Raw genomic sequence first — 22,607 nt, forward strand, 5'->3', positions numbered from 1 at the left:
GATGATCCTACAACAGCCATGCAACACCTTATTTGTGATGATCCTACAACAGCCATGCAATACTTTATGGGAGACAGGAGTCATCCTTGCAATCTTACTTTTAATCTATTAATTTAACTGGTAAAATAAGAACCATCAGATTATTTAATCTCTTCATCTGAAACTGCTGTCCTGGTAAGTACACTTAAATTTAGTTTAAACAAATGCAATCAAATACACACAATAAGTTCCAGTCTGCTTTATTTCCAAATAAAGTACATTTATCCAAGAACCATGTACATTCAACATAGAACATATCCAGCAACAGTTACAGTCTTTTTTCCATTCACAGTTTTTTTATTTAGTGCAAAGCACTAAAAGGCCAAACACTTATCTATCCATAGAAGAATATTTATTTATGACCATTTTAGATATATTTTATACAAAAAGAATATATGGACAAAAGGCATTTCCCTAAGCAAGGGACACAACCAACTTTTTATTTAAAAATGGCAGTTCTTCAGATGCACAGTACCTCCTGAATTGTGGCAATTTTACATCACTAAACATTTTCTAAAAATTAAAAAATGCACAGAAATCTGCTAAAAATGACATCAGGGCAGGTATGCTACTGTATTTGCTATCAAACTGATTATAAAATAGACAAGAATAAGCAAGCCTTTTACAAATTTTACAGTGAAGGTCAAGTGCTACCTACAGTGGTCATTCAACATCTTAAGGGCAAAAAAAACATGCGCTATATTCCTTTTAAGCAATATTTAAGAAACCACAAATGGCTGTGTATGAATTGTCTACATAAACCAAGAACTAATTTCACATGAACATTAGTGTGTTGTTTTATCAAAACAATTACTGATTTTTTACAAAACTGCAACTATTAAAGTGCTTGTGTATAAAAATTTAAAAACAATTAAAATAGGGGAATGTGGGTAGCTTGTAAACTTCCATATGAAAGACTGTACAAATATGCTAGGCATGCAAAAGTCACTATGAATCTTTGCAGCAAGCTCAGTACAGTCCAGCTCAATACATCAAAAGATTAGTCAACCATAAACTGAATCCTAGAATTATTACAATTCAATTACAATTCATTCAAACAACACTAACCAACGGTTTCCTCATATACATTCATTTATAAAAAAATATTTTTAAAAGTACATCACACAGCAACAGTTTGCTTAGTAGTTTATCACAATGAACATAAAATCTGCTTAGCAAGATCAGTATTAAGTAGGAACCACTTATGGAACACATAGATCAACTGTTAATTTCCTAAAAAAATAAGTCTTCCAAAAATGTTTGTAAAATTTCCCTTTTTTAAACGTTTGTTTCCTATGATCAACGCTACTGAACTGTATGAGCTAGGACAGCTGGCTTTTAGTTCAAAGGTAATTTGTTTAATCACTTTTGAAAACATTGGACAAGGCATTACTGTAACAAGTCAAAACAGTTAGTAAGAAAATAGCTTACAAAAATATTCTTCTTATAGCACAATTCAAGATCTCAGTGGTTCTAATTCCAAATTTACTACACATCATTTGATGTTACAAAGAAACATTTTTATAACTCCTACTCAATAAAAATGAGGTTTAAATAGTGGGCAACACTTAAAGCTTACCATGCAGTGCCACAAAAAATTAATTAATTGTGGTTAATTGTGGTTTTGGTAATCACCCATTTCATTATGATGTTGCCTTTAAAAACAGTACACATATACAACCCGAGGGTGGTTTCCAAACAACTGAGAGCTGATTTGTGTGTGTGAGAGAGAGAGTAACTTTGTAACTGAAATAAGGCATATCAACAGATATACGTTCTTAATAAACACGTTAAATGATCAACACTCTTTTGTATCAAGTAATAATTTTAAAAACTGTTATTTCTGTAACTGCCAGTTGCCCCAAAATATTCTGGATCAAAAATATGTTAACTGATTTTTCATATTTATTTAATTCCATTGCCTAAAAAATGGAATTGTAGAATATCTGAAACACTTTTTTCCCCTTTAAACAATTTCAGTGGAACAAACACCATGGTTAAAAGTTCAAAGGGCCAAATAGCAACAAAACTTGCTCAGGTAAAACAGGGTTTAACAAGTTTGGCATCTTGCGCCAACCAACCAAGACAAAGATGTAATACAAAAAGTTGTCGCAATTAATTGCCACTGCACCTCAAAACTACATTTGAATTTTATATGCCATCATTATAACTGTCTAGCATTTTAGCTTGTCTGTGAAAATTCTACATAAAAAATGTTTGCTAATCAACTAAACCAGACTTAGGTAATACAGTGCCCGCAGGTTATATCCAGCCCACAAAAAGACTTTCCTCCAGCCTGGGTAGTACCAAAGAAGTGCAAAGTTAATTTTCAAAAAAACCTTTGGAACTACAAAACCTACTGCTACGTATTATACCAATACAACTTGATACTGAATAATAAACTTTGAAGGACTAACCCTGTACAAATAAAAGTGTATTGGGCAGCAGTGTCCTGAATGAAGGAAGTTCAGAAGTGAACTCTTTGTTTCATGCTATAGAAAAAATTTGGCTGAAAAAATTGAATGCATTTTTTTTGTAATTCCTACAGCATCAATTTACAAAGTACATTTGAGCTAGGCATACCACTGGAAAAATCAGACAAACACTTAAGAAGGCACTAGCTGTTCCTCACCAAATAAGAGCTTTAGATCTTGTACTTCTCCCTTTGGCTTTGTTGTTTTCTTCAGGCAAGTGTGATGCATTTGCTTTATGAGTCTTCTTGTGATGTTCTAGGAAAGTCTTTTTGGCAAAAGCTTTCCCACATTTATTGCATCTGTGCAGAGAAAAGTTTTTTGTGACTTTCACTTCAATGCCAACATCGGCTCCTTCATACTTCTTACCTGGTGAATTAGAGGTGACATCTTGTTTTGAACCATTTTGTTTTCCTTCATCCCTCTGAGGGCCTCTTTTTGTCACCCTGTTTAGAACACAGTCAATGGGCTTTTTTATTGCTCTGATTTCTAAGCTTGCAGTTATTTTACCAAGGTAACGTGATGACTTTTTATGTACTACTGTTATGTGTCTAATCACATCACGCTTACGGCGTGTTTCATAAGTGCAGAGGGGACACCTGTAGAATTTAACATATATGTTATTCCCATCTGTGTGCAACTCAATGTGTTTTGTTAGATTCTGTCTAGAAGTAAACTGACGTTTACAGAGTTTACAGTAAAGCTTCTTGAAATCAAAGCCGGCTGAAAGTCTTGGTTTCCTTGGTTTTTTTGGACTACCCACAACAGATTGATTAGCTGACTTTGAGTTTTCTGAGCCCTGCTTAACTTTATTTTTCTGAGTGGAAGACACATTCTTTCTCTCAGTTGATGGTGTATTCTTTCTCTCAGCTGATGGTGTATTCTTTTTCTCAGCAGATGGTGCATTCTTTCTTTCAGTGGTCCCTGCATTCTTTTTCTCGGCAGGCAAAATGCTCTTCCTCTCAGCAGACAAAGCTCTCTTCCTCTCAGCAGACGAAGTGCTCTTCCTCTCAGCAGACAAAGCGCTCTTCCTCTCAGAAGACAAAGTGTTCTTCCTCTTGGCAGACAAAGCGCTCTTCCTCTGGGCAGACGAAGCGTTCTTCCTCTCAGAAGATGAAACGTTCTTCCTCTCAGTAGACGAAGCGTTTTTCCTCTCAGCAGACGAAGCGTTCTTCCTCTCAGTAGACGAAGCGTTCTTCCTCTCAGTAGACGAAGCGTTCTTCCTCTCAGCAGACGAAGCGTTCTTCCTCTCGGCAGACGAAGCGTTCTTTCTCTCATTTGAATTATTTGCCATCTTTGCATCATTTTGAGCAGAACTGAAAACAGGAGGAGTAAATTCTGAAGAATCTGCTGGTTCAGTTTTAACTTTCACATCTGTTTTAACAGTACTACTGGACTTCTTTGCTTTTTTAGTACTTTTTGTAGAAAGTGTTATCTTGTGAACAATTTGCATATGCCTTTTAAGCATTACTTGGGAACTGTATTTTCTCTTGCACAAGAGACATTTGCAGGCAGTTAAATTGTATTCTGCCTTTGAAGAATGCTTCTGTTTTGGAGACTTCAGTGATTTTTTAGAATTTGTATCCAAGGACAAAGGTTGGCCAGGTTTTGTAGCTATAGCAGGAGTAATAGAATCCCTCCTTAGTCCCCTATGAACTTCATCAAAATGCCGTCTTACATTGGCTTTTGTAGCAAAGGATTTGAAACACACAGGACAACTTCTGCCCAGGGTTACAAGGATATTCTTATTGCGTCCCATTCCAGCAGTCTGATTTGGCTTTTTTTTAATTTCAATAAATTTCTTTAGTTCCTCCATCTTTTTTTGGTGCACTTTTCTAATGTGACGACGTATGCTGCGTCTTGAATGAAATTCTTTTTTACAGAGACAACAAATTAACTGATGACCAGAACCTGATTTCTCACATTTTGACTCAGGTTTTGAGGATGGGGATGGGTCTTCTGGAGTTGATATTACCTTGCTAGCAAGAGGAGGAGGAGGAAGAGGAGGAGGAGGAGGAATCTCTACAGATTCTGCTTCTGCAGGAGCTTCAGATGGTTCTATGGTAGGCTCTGGCATTTCTGCAGGGGCTGGAACAGGAGTGACATTCATTTCAATGTTCTCAGTGGCACTGTTAGCCTTTGAAACATGTTGAAACACAGCATTTTTATTTGTTTCTATAGGCTCCAGTCGGATTATATAATCTTGCTTGTCCACTTTTGGATACATGGCTTCCAAGAGATTACTTATGGCTTGACTTTGTTTATCATTTACATCAGGAGAATCTGTAAATATAAGCAAAGTTTAAATGACATAATTTTATGACAGTCTTTTAAAAACAAAACAAAACTTTGATTCTCAAGAACTTTCATCATCTCTTTTATTTTGCATATATGTGCAGAGGATTAGCAGCCCTAACTGTGGAGGTTTTTAAACAGTGTTATTAAAAGACTTGGACAGACAGCACAGTCTCTTCCAGACCAACTTTTAGTTGGTTCCTCCATTAATGGAGCACAGTCCCTCAGCAGCCACCCAGCCTCTACCTGGCAGAAGGAGAGGGAGACACACAAAGGCCCCCTCATTGGGCTCCATCAAGGTTTACATGTAATTGAATTTGTTTATATCCATGCCCTTGGGTGAATCCAGCAACCCTCCAAGAAGCCTTCCTCTGCTTAGAGACTTAACCCAACATAAATGGCTCTTCCTCTACTAGAAGAGCCACTGAAGTTGTAAAAAGGCTCCTAGTCTGGAGGAAGGTTCAGTGGACTGACTTTGTCCCCTCCGTTTTCCACTCTAATTTTTCTCAGAACCTAGTTGCTTAAAATTACCTCCAACCAGAGTTTTTTAGCATCAATATATATTACTAGCGGGGCCCTTTATTGTGGTGAATTGGGAAAGGAACAGTAGCAGCAAATCAACTGTAGAGGCCAGCACTACATGCTCATGGAAACGCGCAGGCTGATACTGTGCGATGTCATTGATGTGTGTGACCGCATTCCTTGGGGGGGGGGAATGGAAAGGCACCCCTCCCACACATCTAGGCTGGCTGGTCACGATCCTTTACCTAGGAATAAGTTGGGGTGGTGGCAATGGGTGTCACTTCTTAGTAAACCCTCTGAGGGGCGCAACTCAGCCATTCAAAGTATTGTCACGGTTGCTTTACCGAGTTTACTCCTGAGTAACGCGTGCCTCAGAGGCAACCTGGTTTTCTGAACTGTAACCTCAGTATTCAGGGAATCTAAGCTGGCTGGGCCCTCCCTCCCCTCCCTTGCATGCCACCCCTCACTCTCTCTCCTTCCTCACTTCTCTTCCCTTGCATGGCACCCCTCCCCCTACCTCCCTCCCCTTTCCCTTTGCTAGAATTTGCTAGGTGGGTCATATCCAGATGCTGGGCCCCCTCCCTCCCCTCCCTTGCATGCCACCCCTCACTCTCTGTCCCCTCCCTCACTTCTCTTCCCTTGCATGCCTCCCCCTCCATACCTTCCCTCTCCCTCCGCTGAATGTGTATGAGAGTAGGTGTGTTGTGTGATGAGTGAGTGAGGCACAGAGAGTGAAATGTACCTGCGTATGAGGGGGGAACTCCACCTGATGTCTCACACGGCAAGATGTATATGTGTTTCACTTCCACTCGAGTTATTGCCTATGTACTATTTTCACTGCTCATATATGGCCATCTGAGCAAACATTCTAAGGGCACGAACATTCTAAGGGTGACAGTAACACAGAGGCAGCTTCATGGCCTGGTGCGGAAGGAAAAAGATGTTTTACCTGGCTCAGGTGTGTTGTCTGATAGCAGGAGGTATGTAAGAACACGGTCGGGGGAATGAGTAAGGGTCTGTGAAATTTTCAGAGCGTTTGGGCCAGGAGGCGGGGGTTATTCTCGAAGCAACAAATGCATGGTTCCATTTTTATATATATATATTAAAAGGAAATTAAAAATGTACATATACTGTACTCTAGATTTAAAACACTTTAAGGTATTTTACAGTTTCAAGTTGCCCTAGAAATCAGAGAACTGGAAGAAACAATTAAAACACACTCTGAAAGCAAACATGAATAGAAGTACAGATAATAAAATATAATTATTTAATGAATGACATAATGTCATTTATGGCACATAGGAAGAAGACCAGATTTAATTTTTTTTAAATCTAATAATTTACAAACATTTGCTTTGCAAGTCCCAAACTTACTGTCATCCATATGGAGACTTGGAGGACAATAGAACTTTTTATGAGTTATTAAATTTGGTAGTCCTCTGAAGAGACTGCGGCATAATTTACATTCAAATATGGTGTCCACATCTTTCAACAGAATATGTTTAAGCTGCTTCGTTCCTGAAAAACACACAAAAAATAGATTTAACAGGCACATTGAACACATACTTCTTCACATCTCATTCATGCAATGGTAGATCTAAAGATGTGCTTAAATCTTTCTAAAATTAATAGTTTTAAATATATAAATTTCATACAGACTGTAGAAGTGTACTTTTGTGCGTGTGTGTGTGTGAGACTTGTATTAAAATATATCATGAGGGAAATATTAATATCACAGTTTTACATCAGCAGTGTATAGTGATAAAACTCTAATCTGGAGAACCAGATTTGATTCTCCACTTCTCCACCTGAGTGGTGGAGTCTTATCTGGCAAACCAGATTTGTATCCCCACTCCTACATTCTTACCTTGGGCTAGTCACAATTCTTCAGAACTCTCTCAGCCCCACCTACCTCTCAAGGTGTTTGTTGGGGGGAGAACAAGGGAAAGGAATTTGTAAGCCACCTTAGTCTCCTTACAGAAGGGAAAGGTCAGGTATAAATCCAAACTTTTCTTCTTCATCAAAGTTTTGTATTGTGAGTGTGATGGTGTGTGTGTGTGTGTGTGTGTGTGTGTGTGTGTGTGTCTTACATTAAAATATATCATGAGGAAATATTAATATCATAGTTATTCAACAATGTGTTTATATTTTGGCACAATATAGCAAATAAACTTTGTAACATTGACAGTAATGATAGGCTGAGTTATAAATTAATGGATCAGTAAATTCTTGGCTATGAACATCCTTTTGACCAGTCTTGTCCAAATTCAGGGGAGTACTATATCTTGTAATATAACTGAGAAGCCATACACAGTTTGGCTTCTTTTTTTATGAGTTTAACAGGCAATCATTTTAAAAAGTATTTGTTGTTGACAGGCCAACAGAAATTGGATTAAGACATTCACACAGAAGAACTGGCACTTGGATGCAGGAGCTGTCCACTCCCCACTATTCAACTGATTAAGGTAGTTCATTAAAAGGTAATCCTCAGTTAGAGGTTCAAATTTATGAACCAGAGATGCATCACAAAATTGTGTGTACAAGAACTTCGTCCTCAGAGTGGGTGGGCAAAATGCTTCCAACGGTCTCACAAATTTCAGCCCAACATCAGAACTATACTGCAATCCACTCTCAGCTTCAGTCAGTTCTGTATGACCTGGGAATCTATACAACAGTGGCAAATAAAACTAAAATGTGAGTTTTTGTTCTACTGTTTCTATGTGCCCAAATCTACAGGGATATTTTCTCTCCTGATAAGGAGTCTTCTTTTATTGGCCTTCCAGGGCAGCAGAGGGAGAAGGCCTGGCACAGAGCCAGTGTGAAGGCCCCCTATTGTTTTGGTACTTCAAGATTACTTAAGTATGCCATAGGAGAGCTACAGTACCTATTAGATTCACTGGCAATAAAGGTTGGAGACATGGGTAAATCCAGTTGGTGCTCTATATCTGCCACACACTGTCTAATTGCTTCTTTGGCCTGTTCATAGCCCATTATAGATAAAAGTTGTGGAGAAAAATCTAGATTTAAGATTTTGGTTACCACTTAGATTGAAATGGCCTGCTTCCATTTAGATTGAAAATTGTCACTTAAAGTCAATGGGACAAGGCCAAGTGGGCAAAAAAATAGTCTGAGCCAGTAATTAAGTATAGCCATGCCATGGACCAGCCTCCACTCTCTTAAGGCCTGTTTCTAGAGGCAGGGAAACATTTTGGTACTTGAAGGGCTGTTCTTAAGAGTTTAAATTTCACCAGTTGCAATAGTTCAAAACTAATGAAGGGGCTTAACTGGGCACCATACAGGAGTTGTGAAATTAACTTGGCTTCGAATAATTAAAGTGCTACAGGAATATAACGGCCACCTTTCGTCTTAAGGAATTTCAGGATATCAGTTGAGTTTCTTTGTACAATTCCAACAACACAGTCTCCATCGGCCTTTTTGCTATCAGAGAAGTGGAGGACAACTCCCAGGTATTTAAAGCACGGAACCTGCTCAATCTTATGACCATCGATGCTCTATGAGTGGTGCTTGGACCTTTTGGCAAATGTCATAATTATGTTTTTCTGGTAATTAAGTTCTAATTTGTCCTCCTTACAATACAATGCTAGTGCTTTCAGTCTTCTTTTAAGGCCAATAGGAGTTATTGAAAGAATCAGCGCATTGTCTGCATAGAGAAGGGTGAAATGTGTCTTCCAGCAAGTTTTGGGAGGGTGAAAGCTTATCTTATGAAGATGGCCCACCATATCGTTAATATAAAAGTTAAATAAGAGCAGGGTCAATATACAACCTTCAATATTACACCCTTCCCAGTTCCAACAGTTTTGGAAAGATAGCCTTGAGTGCTGCACCAAACTTCGAGCGAGGACCTTTCATGCAGTATTAGGTAGAGCAAGCACCAGTCAAGTGAGGAAGCCTCCAATTTTCCTCACAATTTAACTTGAGATATGGAATCAAAAGCTGATTTTAAATCTATAAAGGTAGAACAGAGGGTTGTGCTGCGGGAGGACTATTTTTCAATTAAACACTAGAGTATTAGACATGGGTCAATGGTAGATCAGTCTTCCCGAAAGCCAGCTTGCTCTTCTGCAAGTATGGTTTCTTTTTCTAGCCAGTCCTGGAGTTTCCATTGTAAGTGCCTTGTATACAGTTTGATAATCACGTTAAAAAGAGATTCCTTTTTTGTATATTGGAATAATGATTGTGAGCCCCCAATCATTGGGGATGTGCCCATGGGCATCAATACAATTAAAGAGTGAGGCAAGGATGCGGGCCCAAAAGTCCAAGTTATTTTTAATGGCCTCCGCTGGAATTAAGTCTTTCCTGGGTACCTTCCCCAGTTTTATTTAGGTATGAGATTCTTAATCTCTGTCCCTGTCACAGGTGTCCACATTGGTAACTTTTTATCCATACGTTTTATACCAAACCCGTCTAGGCGAGGGGCTGATTTATGCCTGCCCGCGGAGACTTATGGATCCGATTGGTTTCCTGAATGCTCTGCGGGACCCTGAACCCACCGGCACACTCGATGAGCAGGTGGAGGACTGGAACTCCCGGCTCTCCGATGCCATCGAGATTGTTGCTCCCCGGCGTCCTCTTCGCCTCGTGTTGCAGGTGGCTCCTTGGTATACCGAGGAGCTGCTTCATGAAACGGATGCTTAGACGACTAGATGAAAGGTGTGGCGGAAATTCAGCGACGAGCTGGCGCCAACATCTTATAGGACGTTTATGAAGGCCTATGAGATGGCAACGCAAGGAGGCTAAGAGGGCTTTCTCCTCCTCCTCTCTCGTCTGCTAGCTCACCGCAGCAATTATCGGTGATAATTGGCTCCTTTGACCTTATCGGAAGGGTCTACAAATCATCGATTGGCTATTAGCTGTGAGGCATTCATGAGCTTTTGCAGATAAAGTCACGCTATGTTACCGGGACCTTCCCGCCCAATGCGTTATCTACAATTAGTGAACTGAGGCTCCCTTGCCGCCTTCGGGCCCAATTTTGGCCCAGTTCTCCCTGCTCTCCGAAGCCGCTGTTGACAGGGCCTTGGCTGCTGTTAGACCTACTACCTGTCCTCTGGTTCCGCGGCCCTCCTGGCTTATAAAAGCTTGCCGGGCGGAGCTACGGTAATCTTATCTGTTGAACATCATCAATGGCTCCCTTGAGCAAGGGTCTTTCGGATGGGTTGAAGGGAGGCAGTGGTCCCGCCCACTCTTGAAAAGACCATCGTTAGATCCAGGGTGATCTGGCCAATTACCGCCTGGCTCGGAATCTTTCGCTTTCTGGGGAAGATAATTGAGAGAGTGGTGTTGGAGCAACTTCAGGGTTTCCTGGATGGCGATCGGCTTTCGACCCTTCCAGTCCGGCTTCGTGCTGGGCATGGGGACGGAGACCGCTCTTGTCGCCATCACAGACATCAGCTCATTATGCAACTCCTCGACCAGCGGATCGGGCGCTGCTGGTTTTGTTAGATCTTACCGCGGCGTTTGATATGGTCGTATCACCTTTTGACCCACCGCCTGGCCGCTTCGGGTACGGGCACTGTCCTTCAGTGGATTGCCTCAAGCCGGGACCGAGTCAGCAAGTGTGGTGTGGGGATGAAGCCTCCCGAGGTGCCCGCTTCAGTGCGGAGTACCGCGAGGGAGCACTGCTATCCCAGCTATTATTTAACATCTATATCGACCACTTGCTCAGTTGGTGCGGAGCTTTGGGCTGATCTGTCATCAATATGCTGATGACACTCAGCTCATTCTGTTGATGGAGGGGAGCTGCTGCCGCCTGCCTCCAGCATTGTTTGGAGGCGTAGCCGGTTGGTTGCAGCAGAGCAGGTTGCAACTGAATCCATCGACATCGAGATCCTCTGGCTAGAACCGCAGGGGTGAGGTTAGGGATTTCCAGCCGCCCGGTGTGGGAGGGGGGTCTCCATTGGCGCCCGACCCCTCTGTTCGGTGAGCCCGGGGTCCACCTGGATTCGCTCTCTCAATGGAGACCCAGGTGGCCCATACAACCGGACTGCATTTTTCCATCTTCGCCAGGCCCGGGCGGTTGGCTCCCTTCCTCTCCCAGGCGGATCTGGCCACTGTGATCCATGCAACGGTCACCTCCAGGCTGGACTATTGTAACTTCGCTGTACGCCGGCCTTCCCTTGCGTTTGATTCGGAAGTTAAAACTGGTCCAACATGCGGCAGCACGCCTGCTCACAGGAGGCGCCTTCAGAGAACACATCCAGCCTGTGTTGCGACAGCTGCATTGGCTCGGTTGAATCCGAATCATCTTCAAGGTGTGGGTTTTGACCTTTAAGGCTTTGCGCGGCCTGGGACCCTCGTACCTTCGGGACCGCATCACCCCATATGTCCCAACTCGGCCTCTGCGCTCTGCAGAGGCCAACTTACTGGTGGCCCCCGGCCCCTCTATGATGCGGCTGGCCTCCACGCGGGCCAGGACCTTTACGGCACTGGCCCCGGCCTGGTGGAACACCCTTCCTCCAGCTGTCCGGGCCCTGCGGGACCTGGGTGAGTTCCGCAGGGCCTGTAAGACTGTGTTGTTCCACCGGGCCTTTGGAGTGTCCAGCTGCTGACATGGGGCCCCCTTACTGCCCTGCCCCTAGGGCAGTTACATCAGGGTCCCCTCATATTGAGGGGTCCTGCCATCCCCCCCCCATGGGGGTAGGTTTTAAATTGGGGTCGGACGCCTTTTATTATGTATTATGGTTTTTTGCTGTTTTATGAGTTTTAAGCTATTTTATGGGATGGAGCCTATGTGTTTATATTTGTACGACCGCTCCTGTTGATGTTGTAGTGAATGTTGTTCACCGCCCGGAGCCCTTCGGGGATCGGGCGGTATACAAATCAAATAAATAATAATAATAATAATAATAATACATATTTATCTTTCTACCAAAACTGAAGTTCTAGATGCTATTGGGGGAGGTGTTATTTTCAGAACAATGATGGTCATACTGCTCCTTCCATGAAATGAAGTCACTTGGAAATTAATTTGATATTGCTCATAACATATTTTAATACTACAACTTTCTAAAAATATACCCATTATTTCTTATAGATAATTTATACAATAAGTAGATTATTATTTTGGCAATAATCTACAAACTAAAATGCTGGTTTAGTGGGAAAAGTTAGAAAATTAGAAAACCTAACTGCAGTTTAATGCAAGAGAGTCCTAAACAGTTAACTAAACTTTGTGAAATAAAAATGCAAGACTAAAATTTCAGAGTTTTCAGTTTGAAATACTGTATTACATAAAGGCTATTGCTTTATTCAAAAATGGCGTAAAATGATCCTATACTACATACATAGTTTCCACAGGTAAATATAAGAGTTTATTATGGTTCATACTAAATGGCCAATATAATCCGATATTGCAGATCTCCATGGCACATACACGCATACACACTAATATAAAAACTGTTTCATTAGGAGAGTCCTCAGCAACATGCTTGGAAGAATTTGCTGTATTCTTTATTTTATTCAGCACTATTGCTGCTTGCATTTATCATTTACTTGCAAAGTTGTTAGCCCAGACTGTCCTTGTTCATCACAGTGTCTTCTACAGGTAAAAAGACATTCAAATTATATTTGATTTACAATATAGCTACTAGTTTGGGGGTATAGATATAGAAGCAAAGAAGTGTTGCAAGCAAAAAATACCAAACAACTAGACTAAATTGGAAAAATACTCTGCTAAAGAAGAAAGTTTTCAAGAGGAGAAAATGGCTTGAATGTGGCTCAAGAGAAAATGTGTATTATAGATTTATGCAGCAGGATAAACAAGAATTATCTGCAATACAAAGAAGCACCAGATAAACTTAAATGGAATACAGAACATAAGTGATTTGATGCACAGCTTGGAAGACAAAAGGTTTTAAAAGCATAAGAATTTTGCTGCCTGCCTGAATATCTCAAAATGAAGTAAAGCTTTTTGCTGACAAAGAGCTCAAAACTAAAACTGAGAATCATGTTATAACCACCATTTTCCTAGCTCAAAGTTTCACTCTGCACAAGCATCCCATTCTTCTTTCTCTGTTCACTCAGTCGCCCTCTGACCAGCTAACTCACAGTGCTTCCGTTCTGCTTGCCTGACATCCACAGTGGCAGCTCCTACTCCTCTTCCCTTGCTCTTGTCCTCCTTACCAGCCAGCAGCACTGGGTGGGGTGGAGAGGTGGCTTCCACTTCTCACTCACCCACCCTCTTGCCTGAGGCACCACTGATAGAAAGGGCAGTGGCTCATGCTTCTCCTCACCAGCTCACCTCAGTGCTGGCAATGAAGTGGAAACTCCAGCTCTTCCTCCCCCACCCGACTGGTTGTCAGCAGGTTCCGTTCCTCCTGCCCAGTCTGCCTGGCTAGTACGGCGGTGGGTGGCTGCTTCTCTCTTTTCAAAATGGAAGTCAAGATCTTGTGATGTAGTATTCAAAAATCTCAGTGCTCCTCTAAATACCTTAATTCTTTTTTTAAAAAAATAAATATTTTTCTTCAAATCTGGGGACACGGCCCCCCAGATCTGTACCTGACTTCTTTCACATTTTTTCTAATCCACATGAGGGCAAGTTCAGAATTATATATATTATTGTTCAGATGCACAGTAACAGAGTAGACACATGCTAAGGTACTGTATATACTCGTGTATAAGTCGACCCGCATATAAGTTGAGGCACCTAATTTTACCACAAAAAAACTGGGAAAACTTATTGACTCGCGTATAAGTCGAGGGTGGGAAATGCAGCAGCTACTGGTAAATTTCAAAAACAAAAATAGATACCAATAAAATTACATTAATTGAGGCATCACAGTAGGTTCAATGTTTTTGAAAATTTATTTCAAAGAAAAACAGTAAACTTGCTCTGTAAGTGGAAAAGAGGGTCAACAAAAACAATATGGTCTCAACAATAAATTTTAAAGTACCAAAACCTTAGCTCAATCAGCAACCAAACTAAAACACCAGAGTTAAAATCCTTGAAAACTGGATTTTTGGTCAGGGGAGGAATGTTTATGTTAGCAGTACCAACATTTCAGAGTATCTTTAGGAGACCCTCCTGATGATACCACCCAGGTTTGGTGAAGTTTGGTTCAGAGGGTCCAAAGTTATGGATCCTCAAAATGTAGCCTCATCTACTATTAGCTCCCATTGGAAACAATGGGGGATGGGGCACCCCCTCGGGGGTCTGTAACTTTGGACCCCCTGAACCAAACTTTACCAAACTTGGGTGGTATCATCAGGAGACTCTCTTGAAAAATCCCAGAAATGTTGGTGCTGCTAGCCTAAAAACTGAGCCCGCTGGCATCTGACAAAGTAAAAATCCTAAAATATTTTTTAAAATACACCTCACTTGCATATAAATCGAGGGGGCTTTTTCAGCACAAAACAATGTGCTGAAAAATTCGACTTATATGCGAGTATATACGGTATATGAGAAATGGACAAAAATCAGTGGTAATGCTGGCCACTTAAATCATGGAAAACTGTGAATTAATAGTTTACAACAAAACCCTTTTCTATAAACCCAAGCGGCATGTATTCAACCACCTATGATTTAAGCCAAACTATCTAAGACTTTCTGAGATCTAGTCTGAAACTGTAAATAATTTCTGAAGTTATTCATTGCTACAACCAAGGATCTAGGAACCTGAAACACAATAGGCAGCATTGATGCAGAACAGTTTCATAGAATACGTTACCTTGAAAGGCTTAAGATACAGCATGCAACTGTTCGGGCTGGAGTGTCACATAAATTGAAATGCCTACCTAAGAAGATACTGGTGGGCTGGCTAGCAAAAAGTTGGGAGAGATATTAGGATTGTATTGGCCTCACACTTTTGCCACATGCATCATTCTGATACAACCTTCCCTAATTTCTGAACCATAAAATATAACAAAAAGAGAGTTTATTTTACAGTCCCTTGCACCACACACAATGTACTCCTGAAGGTCTGACATGCCAATTTATATTGCATGAGGCACTGCAGTTAATTTGAAACGGTTGTATATCAGTATCTCAAACTAATAATCCTAACTGTTCCATAGTCAACCTCTTTCTTTCAAGCACTTTGTGTCTGTGTGTTTTGCACCATCAAATTGCCCCTGACAGGAAGAACAGTCACTTAGCTGAGTCCATGATTGCAGTCTCCTTTTTGGTTGACAACAGCCATGGGGAAGAAACAATTTCAGTTTCTTTATAATCTTCCTTAAATTTGTGTGTGACCTCAACAGCCATTAGGTCTGACTTCCTGATTTTCAGCTGTACTCCTGCTTTAGAATATTTTGCTTCAATAACTTCAACAACAGTCGTTTCAAGTCTTCACTATTTTCCACATGTGGTATTATCTGCATATCTCCAAATGCTAATGTTCCCCCCATCAGTTTTCACTCCACTTTCATATAAATCTAACCCCATTTTCCTTATAATACATTCAGCACACTAATTGAATGTATATCCTAATTAGGGAGATAAAACATATCCATGTTTGACAGTTTTGACAACTAGACTCTGTTTCTTCATATTTTGTCCTAAAAGTCCAGAGTACAGGTTACACATTAAAACAATCTCAAAATGTGGCACACTCATGTCTTATAAAACTAACTGTAACTTTTCATAATCAACTCAGAAATTTTGCTATAATCTATGAAGCACAAGCTGATTTTCTTCTGAAATTCTTGTATATGATCCTACAACTAATGTAAATTTGCAATACAATCTCTAGTGCTTCTTCCTTTACTAAATCCAGCTTGAACATCTGCATTTTTCGTTCCATATATGGTAACAGTTTTTGTTGTAAAACTTTGAGCATCACATGATTTGCATGAGAAATTAATACAATGGTTTGATATTTGCTGCAGTCTTTAACATTTCTTTTTTTGAAACTGGAATGTAGATTGAGCATTTCCTGCCTATGGGTCAATGTTTTGTTTTCAATATTTGTTGGCATATTCTTGTTAAGATTTTGATGGACTCAATTTCTGTGACTTGGACTTGCTCTACTTATATCTCATCAATTCTTGGTGATTTGGTTCTTCCAGCTGCTTTGTGTGCTGCTTTTACTTCACTTTTCACAACTACATGTTTTTCTTTTAAAGATTCTTCTCAGTACTACCTACTGAGAAATTCCCAAAAAAACTTGTCTACTTACCCTAGAGTATAAGCCCACAAATCCACAACTGCTTACATCAGCAAAAATCTACATTTTTGATTGTTTTTATGTACAGAAAAAATAAATTAACATTGGCCAAATATAAATAACTTCCAGGTCACCTGCACAAAATTGTTAAATGTTAAGCTACCCTACAGAAATGTTAGAGGTCCTATACCACTGTAAATGCCACAAAGCAAAAATCCAAGATTTTCTCAACCTAATACATACAAAATATTTTATACAACACATAAACGTTGTAAATCTTCTAAAAGATATGGGAACAGTCACTAGCTTAGATGGCTTTAAAAATAAAGTAGCCAAGCCAACAAAGTACAGATTCACCAATAACTTTTTACAATATCACTGAAATGGAACCTTCAAATTTAGAGACAGAACATATTTGAGAATTATATACTGGAGAGTGACTAGCAATGGTGGCTGCTGATACCAGAATGGTGGAATGGATTGATCTTCCTCAGATCCAAGTAATGAACACTGAAGTATTTTAACAAACTTGCATTTCTATGAAACAAGCCAAAATATTTACAAGATGTTATGCATACCTGAACGAAAACACTCAATAATTTGTTGAATGCCAGATTTTGATGTTTGAAGAGGCTGCTGCAATAAAGGTGGATCCCCAACCTCCAGCATATGAACTGCAAGACAATTATGACAAACCAGTAAAATACTAGTCAAGCTAGATCTGCATGTTTATGAAGCACTATTAGGCACTCAGTTAATCTATACTTATTTGTAAGTGACCCCTATTAAAAACACATCCATGTACTGCTGAAGTAAAGTTAAGGTCACCAAGTAACTATTTGATCTAATCTCTTATGAAAAAAACTATTTGATACTAATCTCTTATGAAAAAATATAGAGTATGATACTAATTCTGAAATAGGTATTACTTTTTGCGATAGTTTTAGGATGGACAGTTTACCACTACTAAAATACAGATGAACGCATTAGGCTAATGTCAAAACATTAATCATTAGATTACTGAAAAAACTTCTCATAAGATTCCATTTTCTTAAAACTATCAGTAACAAAGTTTGTACATAAAGAACATGTTAAGATGATTAAACTGATAGATCCATGTAATATAAGATTATGTCAGTAAGTCCCCCACAAGTCCCAAAAATATGAAAATATCCTTGCAAGAAAACACATGCACATCAAGTTTTCAGCTATACGTTATTTTAGAAGTGTCTCAAATAATGCTTAAAATACACAGCAAAGGTGTTTTTTTGCAGCACATGCACTTCATTCTGATGCTATAACTTGGAAAGGTCTCACTGTACTCAAAAGGGTCTAGCTCAAGAAAGATTGCTTGAACCAATTATACAGCTTCTCTATGTGCACTTTCTTTTTTAAGTTTTTAAGTGCTGGAGCTCCTCTACGGGCTCAAAGCATAAACATCCTAACATGTTATGTTTCTTTTGAAAAGCTTCTTAAGATGTTTTTTTCTTCTTTCCTTCTTTCTTAATTATTCAGCTTTTACTTCACTGTTTATAAACTACACACATATATATTATCATATATTAGTATTACCCTTCTAAGTTCACTGAAGTCAATGGAGGGATGTTAGTGCTTAAGAGAGCACTAAAAACACACACACTTGTTAACATGTTCCTTTCTGTCATGTCCTTTTAGGCCAGAAGATATTTCTGGCAGTCATGTACACTCACTGTTGTAACATACTCAGAATACTGTTTTAATAGTGCAAACTGATACAAGGAAAAACTGTTTTGCACAGCTTAAAGAACTGTACATTATTTTCCAAAAATGCAAAAAGTTATCGTCACAGATTTTTTTTTCTTTCCCTCTTCCTCCACCCTTTGTTTAATGCATAGTGTAATTCAGAAGGGGGCAATACAAAAGGGCCAAGGAGTCACCATGGAACTGGTGTAAGTGCCACTTGCACTGGTGTAAGGAGCATTTATGTTGGTGATGGGGAGTTGCAATGTAGTGCAATGCCTGGGTGCCAGTGCAGCTGTGGCAGCAGTGTTCCTTCTGCACAACAGCTTACAGAGTGCTCAAGGAGACATTCCCGGGGTGGGACTGGCATTAGGTCTGGAGCCCTTTCAGCCTGGGAAAAACCCATTTGAGGATACAACTTACATCTGCAAAAACAGTAATTCAGCTCATTGTGTTGCTTAGGCCACTTTCATGGAGGAAGAGGGAATGTCCATGTCGGCTGCTGGTCACAGCGTGGCAGCCCTTTTTGAAGGTGGTGCAGCTGTGCTGTGACTGCGCCAACCCCAGTGGCAGCACACCTTAACCCACCTACACATGATTCCACTATTAATATTTGGAGTTGTCCTAATTTCATTACTACTGCACTATTTTTATTTTGCTTTTAAAAGCCTCTTGGTACATCAAAAAGCACTAATGTAGTAGTATTACCTGGTTCACAGCATCCATGATGATGGTGGTCTGTCTGACAACACTTGTCCCTCAGAGGCATTTTCTACATCAACAGCCTATTTTCCTTCAACATCAAGCAGCTATTTTCTGCTAAAATAAGCAAATCTTCAATCATTTTCGAGAATAAAAGATTTTGTAGTCTGTAACACCTGTCTATTAAGTCAGATTTACAAGTCAATCATGAATATTAAACACATACAACAACAAATTCTTTAGGTGTGTGTGAAGGTCTCCTTGCTCAGTAGTTAGTTTGGCACAGATTATAGAAGTAGGTGTCTTGTAACACAGATAACTAGTTTAGAACTACCCATTAATGTGAACTTCAAAATAGTGACAAAAATATTTTATTTATCAGGCAGAGACTAAACAGAGGGGAAAACAATGAATAGCAAGCCCTCCTTCAAAAATGACTGTTGGAAACATATGCAGAGTTGTACATGCTCTCAGAGCATTTTGGTATTTCTCAAGCATCCAATGGCTGGTCTCAATCAAAACAGAAAAAGATAGGGACAATAGCTGAAAAAGAAATGCACTCCATGAAAATAAATCCTAGAATCCTGTGACCTGATGCTATCAAATCTTTCCATAATTATTTATTAAATGTATTTACAGTCTGCCTTTCTCACTGAGACGCAAGGCAGAATTTCTCTGAATAACAAAAAACTGGGGAAAATTCTCTTTATTTTATGATTTCTATAGATGGTACTACTCCCACATTTAACAATCTAAAAGTTAAGCCTCATTACTACCACTGTATATCACCATTGCTTATGGATATCATTTCTAGAATACCTTTCTCCTCCAGGAGTAAAGGCAAGTTACACATTTAATTAAAAATATGAAACAAAACCACAATTAATATGAAACAAGATGAAAAGGTAAAACAAAACCTCAGCAGTAATAAGAAATAAATACAAAGCTTACTACAGCCTGCATCCTATGATAACCATTTTCAAAGGGGTGAAGTAGCCTAAACTATTCCATTATCTACAGTTGGCATAAGAGTAACTGCATGATGGGTCTCCTCACAGAGTCCCTGTATTTTGCACAGCAGCAGACTCTAAACTTTCCTCACTCAGAAAGGATAAAAACACATATTTAGTTAGATCTGAATGTTTAATATGTCACAAACGAAAACATGCAAGTTTAAAATCAAATTTGAGTTTAATATGAACAAGCATATTAAAGCCTACACACTTGAAATCTCTTGAAACAGAACTGACCATATATCAAAAAGGATTCTTTTCTATGTAATATGACTTTTGGGTAAAATATGACTTTTAAAGTGAAGAAATATAAACAACATAATAATTAACACAGTATGTTCATGGATGTGTACTTCACACTGGAAACAGGATCTACGATCTAGAAGATACTGCATATCAGAAGCATCATTCAAGAAACCCACATAAATTGCCTGAAATGCTTCTTTCTTCAAACTATGAATTACAAATATTTAATTCTATAACTCAAACAGCATAGTTATTTTTCTTCATATAAAAAAACCACTGTTTTGCCCAGAAACCCACTCATTCCTGCTTATCAGAAGTTTTGTACACTGTGATAGTACAGATGTTTACTTGGAGGACCAATTCTTTCCAGAGAACCTAGTTTGCAACCAAGTTCATATAGGAATGCAGCCTTCATCTTAAATCAAGTAATCTGTTTTGTGGCCTTGCATAAAGATAAAGATTTTTATCTGTGTTCTTAGGTAATATAAAGACAATATACTTTTATTCATAAATTAGCTATTTCAGTAGCCATTTAGAATGCATGCTTGTTGAGGAAATACTGTAGAATGGGAAAATTAAAAGCACCTCATCTATTTCAGTCAGCCTCTTCTAAGAGAACTAAATCATTTTCATTATCAATCTTCCATGGTGCAACCCTATTGTATTCACTGGATACCCAATATGTATCCTACAATTCCTTGTACGTTCAGTCACTATTACCAATTCTATATACTACAACACAATTACCTTACCAGTATCTCTTGACACCACATGTTCCCTCCACCCAGTACCTAGCGACCAAGTTAGAAAAATATTTTTCATTCACTAATCAAGAGTTGCATTAATAAATGAAGTGACAATAATCCAGATATTATCTTGCTGGTCCATCCATGACATCTAGAACTGTCCACAAAATACCATCACAATATTCCTATACATGTTCCAAATCTGTCTGTTTATCAAAATGCCACCCATTATGCCACACTGAAGCTCACTCTCCACTATCAAACACCCTCATGTCCCTCACCCAGTTTAAGAAATACTACTATTCTCAATGCCTTCTCCATTTTAGTCCCAGCTTTGTCTCTGCCCACAGTGCACAATTCACACCACTCAACTCTAGAACTCAGTCCCCAATTCTCATTTCTATTGCCAAAGTCCTGTCCCCATTTTGCAACTACTGAAAAGCACATTTGGACACATTCTAAATGCCTTTTGTAGTTATGCAGCCAAAATCAGACTCTTTGAACTTTGAACATTCTTTGTCAAGGAGAAGGCTATGATTTCCTCAGATGTCCCAAAGGCAAAAGAGGCCCGCTACAAGTCACAACTAGGAAAACAGACTTTGCATTTCAGACAGTACAGAAGATGAGTGCTGTCCAACATTCAGCCTGATAAACCACTCTGGAGAACATAAAAGCTTGCATACCATTTTATATTTTCTTCACCTCAATGAAACATGTTAAATGTCTCAGATGGAGTAAAGTTGGATTTCCTTTTTTAATCTGAAAAGCAGACAGTAGCCAAACCAGGTATGTTCTCACTAACATGCAGCAAAGGTTCTCTGGCTTAGTCTTAGAGTATCTGAAGGTCCCACAGATCCATTCGCTGGCATCTCCTGTTAACAGGATCAGGGGATATAAGAGGCCTCAGTCTAACACAAGAGCTGCAGCCAGACACAGCAGACCACACTGACCTTGAGAGACCAATGATTTGACAATGTAGGGTAACATGTGCATGCACATCTCATGCCTTCCACAGTCATTCTGTGGGTAACCCTTGGCCAACCACACTCTGGTACTGTCTACCCGGCAGGGTTGTTGTGATGGTAAAACCAGAAAAAGAGAACCACTTCGATCGCCTCTTAAAGAAGGGCAGGATTTTAAAACTGCACGAATTATTATTAAGCCTCCGCCTAGTCACAAACCGGTTTCCACACCGCCCAGGGGCCATGGCCTTCCTTACACCACCTGTCAAGGTCCCACAACCCAACCTCCCCGCCCATCTTCCGCGCTCTTTCCGCCGCCCCACAACAAGAGAAGGGGGACGGGGAGGGGTCGCCTCCTAGTCCATGCAAGCTGACGACAGAGTAAGCTGCAAGGGCGGCCACACTTACGGAGGACGCCCCCAGCCGGACGGGCGACTGAAGGGACACGGAAGAAGAGAAAGGCTGCCTGCCCACCTGGGCGCGGGAGGGCAGGAGAGCGAGAAGCCGCCCCGCGCGAGGTGCTACTTCTCCGGGAGGTAGCGGCAGGTGACAGCGGGCGCCAAACGAGGGAAGGAGGGAAGGAGGGGAAAGGACGCCGGAGGGAAGGAAGGAAGGAGGGGTCGGGGAAGGAGGCGCGCTCGCCGCGTCCCAAGCGCAACTTGCCGTCGTTGGCGTCGCCGCCGCCGTCTATCCCGCCCAAGCGGCCGCGCGACGCGACCCCGGAGCCGGATGGGCGCAAGGGCAGGAAGTGACTGCGGCCGCAGCGAGCCTG

At 40.3% G+C, this 22,607-nt stretch overlaps 1 protein-coding gene across 6 annotated transcripts; it reads right to left on the reverse strand.

Annotated features, from left to right (window-relative positions):
• Positions 1 to 223: 223 nt before the first annotated feature.
• ZNF800 (zinc finger protein 800) lies at positions 224 to 22,571 on the reverse strand. 6 transcript variants are annotated; one of them, XM_048500493.1, is made up of 5 exons: positions 22,499 to 22,571; positions 18,875 to 18,985; positions 17,026 to 17,121; positions 6,702 to 6,845; positions 224 to 4,793 (listed from the first exon to the last, which is right to left on the reverse strand). In XM_048500493.1, the coding sequence occupies exons 2-5, from the start codon at positions 18,933 to 18,935 to the stop codon at positions 2,668 to 2,670; spliced, it is 2,427 nt and encodes an 808-aa protein (XP_048356450.1). In that variant the 5' UTR covers positions 18,936 to 18,985; positions 22,499 to 22,571; the 3' UTR covers positions 224 to 2,667. The 6 variants fall into 6 exon arrangements, with proteins under 6 accessions (XP_048356450.1, XP_048356449.1, XP_048356451.1 ...); XM_048500492.1 differs by having other exon boundaries at positions 18,875 to 18,982; positions 22,310 to 22,558; XM_048500494.1 differs by having other exon boundaries at positions 22,310 to 22,558.
• Between the last annotated feature and the right edge of the window lie 36 nt (positions 22,572 to 22,607).

The sequence above is a fragment of the Sphaerodactylus townsendi genome, linkage group LG06 (assembly GCF_021028975.2).
Source record: "Sphaerodactylus townsendi isolate TG3544 linkage group LG06, MPM_Stown_v2.3, whole genome shotgun sequence".
Classification (NCBI taxonomy): domain Eukaryota; kingdom Metazoa; phylum Chordata; class Lepidosauria; order Squamata; family Sphaerodactylidae; genus Sphaerodactylus; species Sphaerodactylus townsendi.

Excerpts from the sequence above, each read along its gene's own strand:
- ZNF800 (XM_048500493.1), bottom strand. The coding sequence starts at position 18,935 with ATGCCTCTGAGGGACAAGTGTTGTCAGACAGACCACCATCATCATGGA. Across the intron at positions 6,846-17,025 it reads TATTGAGTGTTTTCGTTCAG|GAACGAAGCAGCTTAAACAT; the intron begins GTATGCATAACA and ends TGTGTTTTTCAG. Across the intron at positions 4,794-6,701 it reads AAGTCTCCATATGGATGACA|ATTCTCCTGATGTAAATGAT; the intron begins GTAAGTTTGGGA and ends TTATATTTACAG.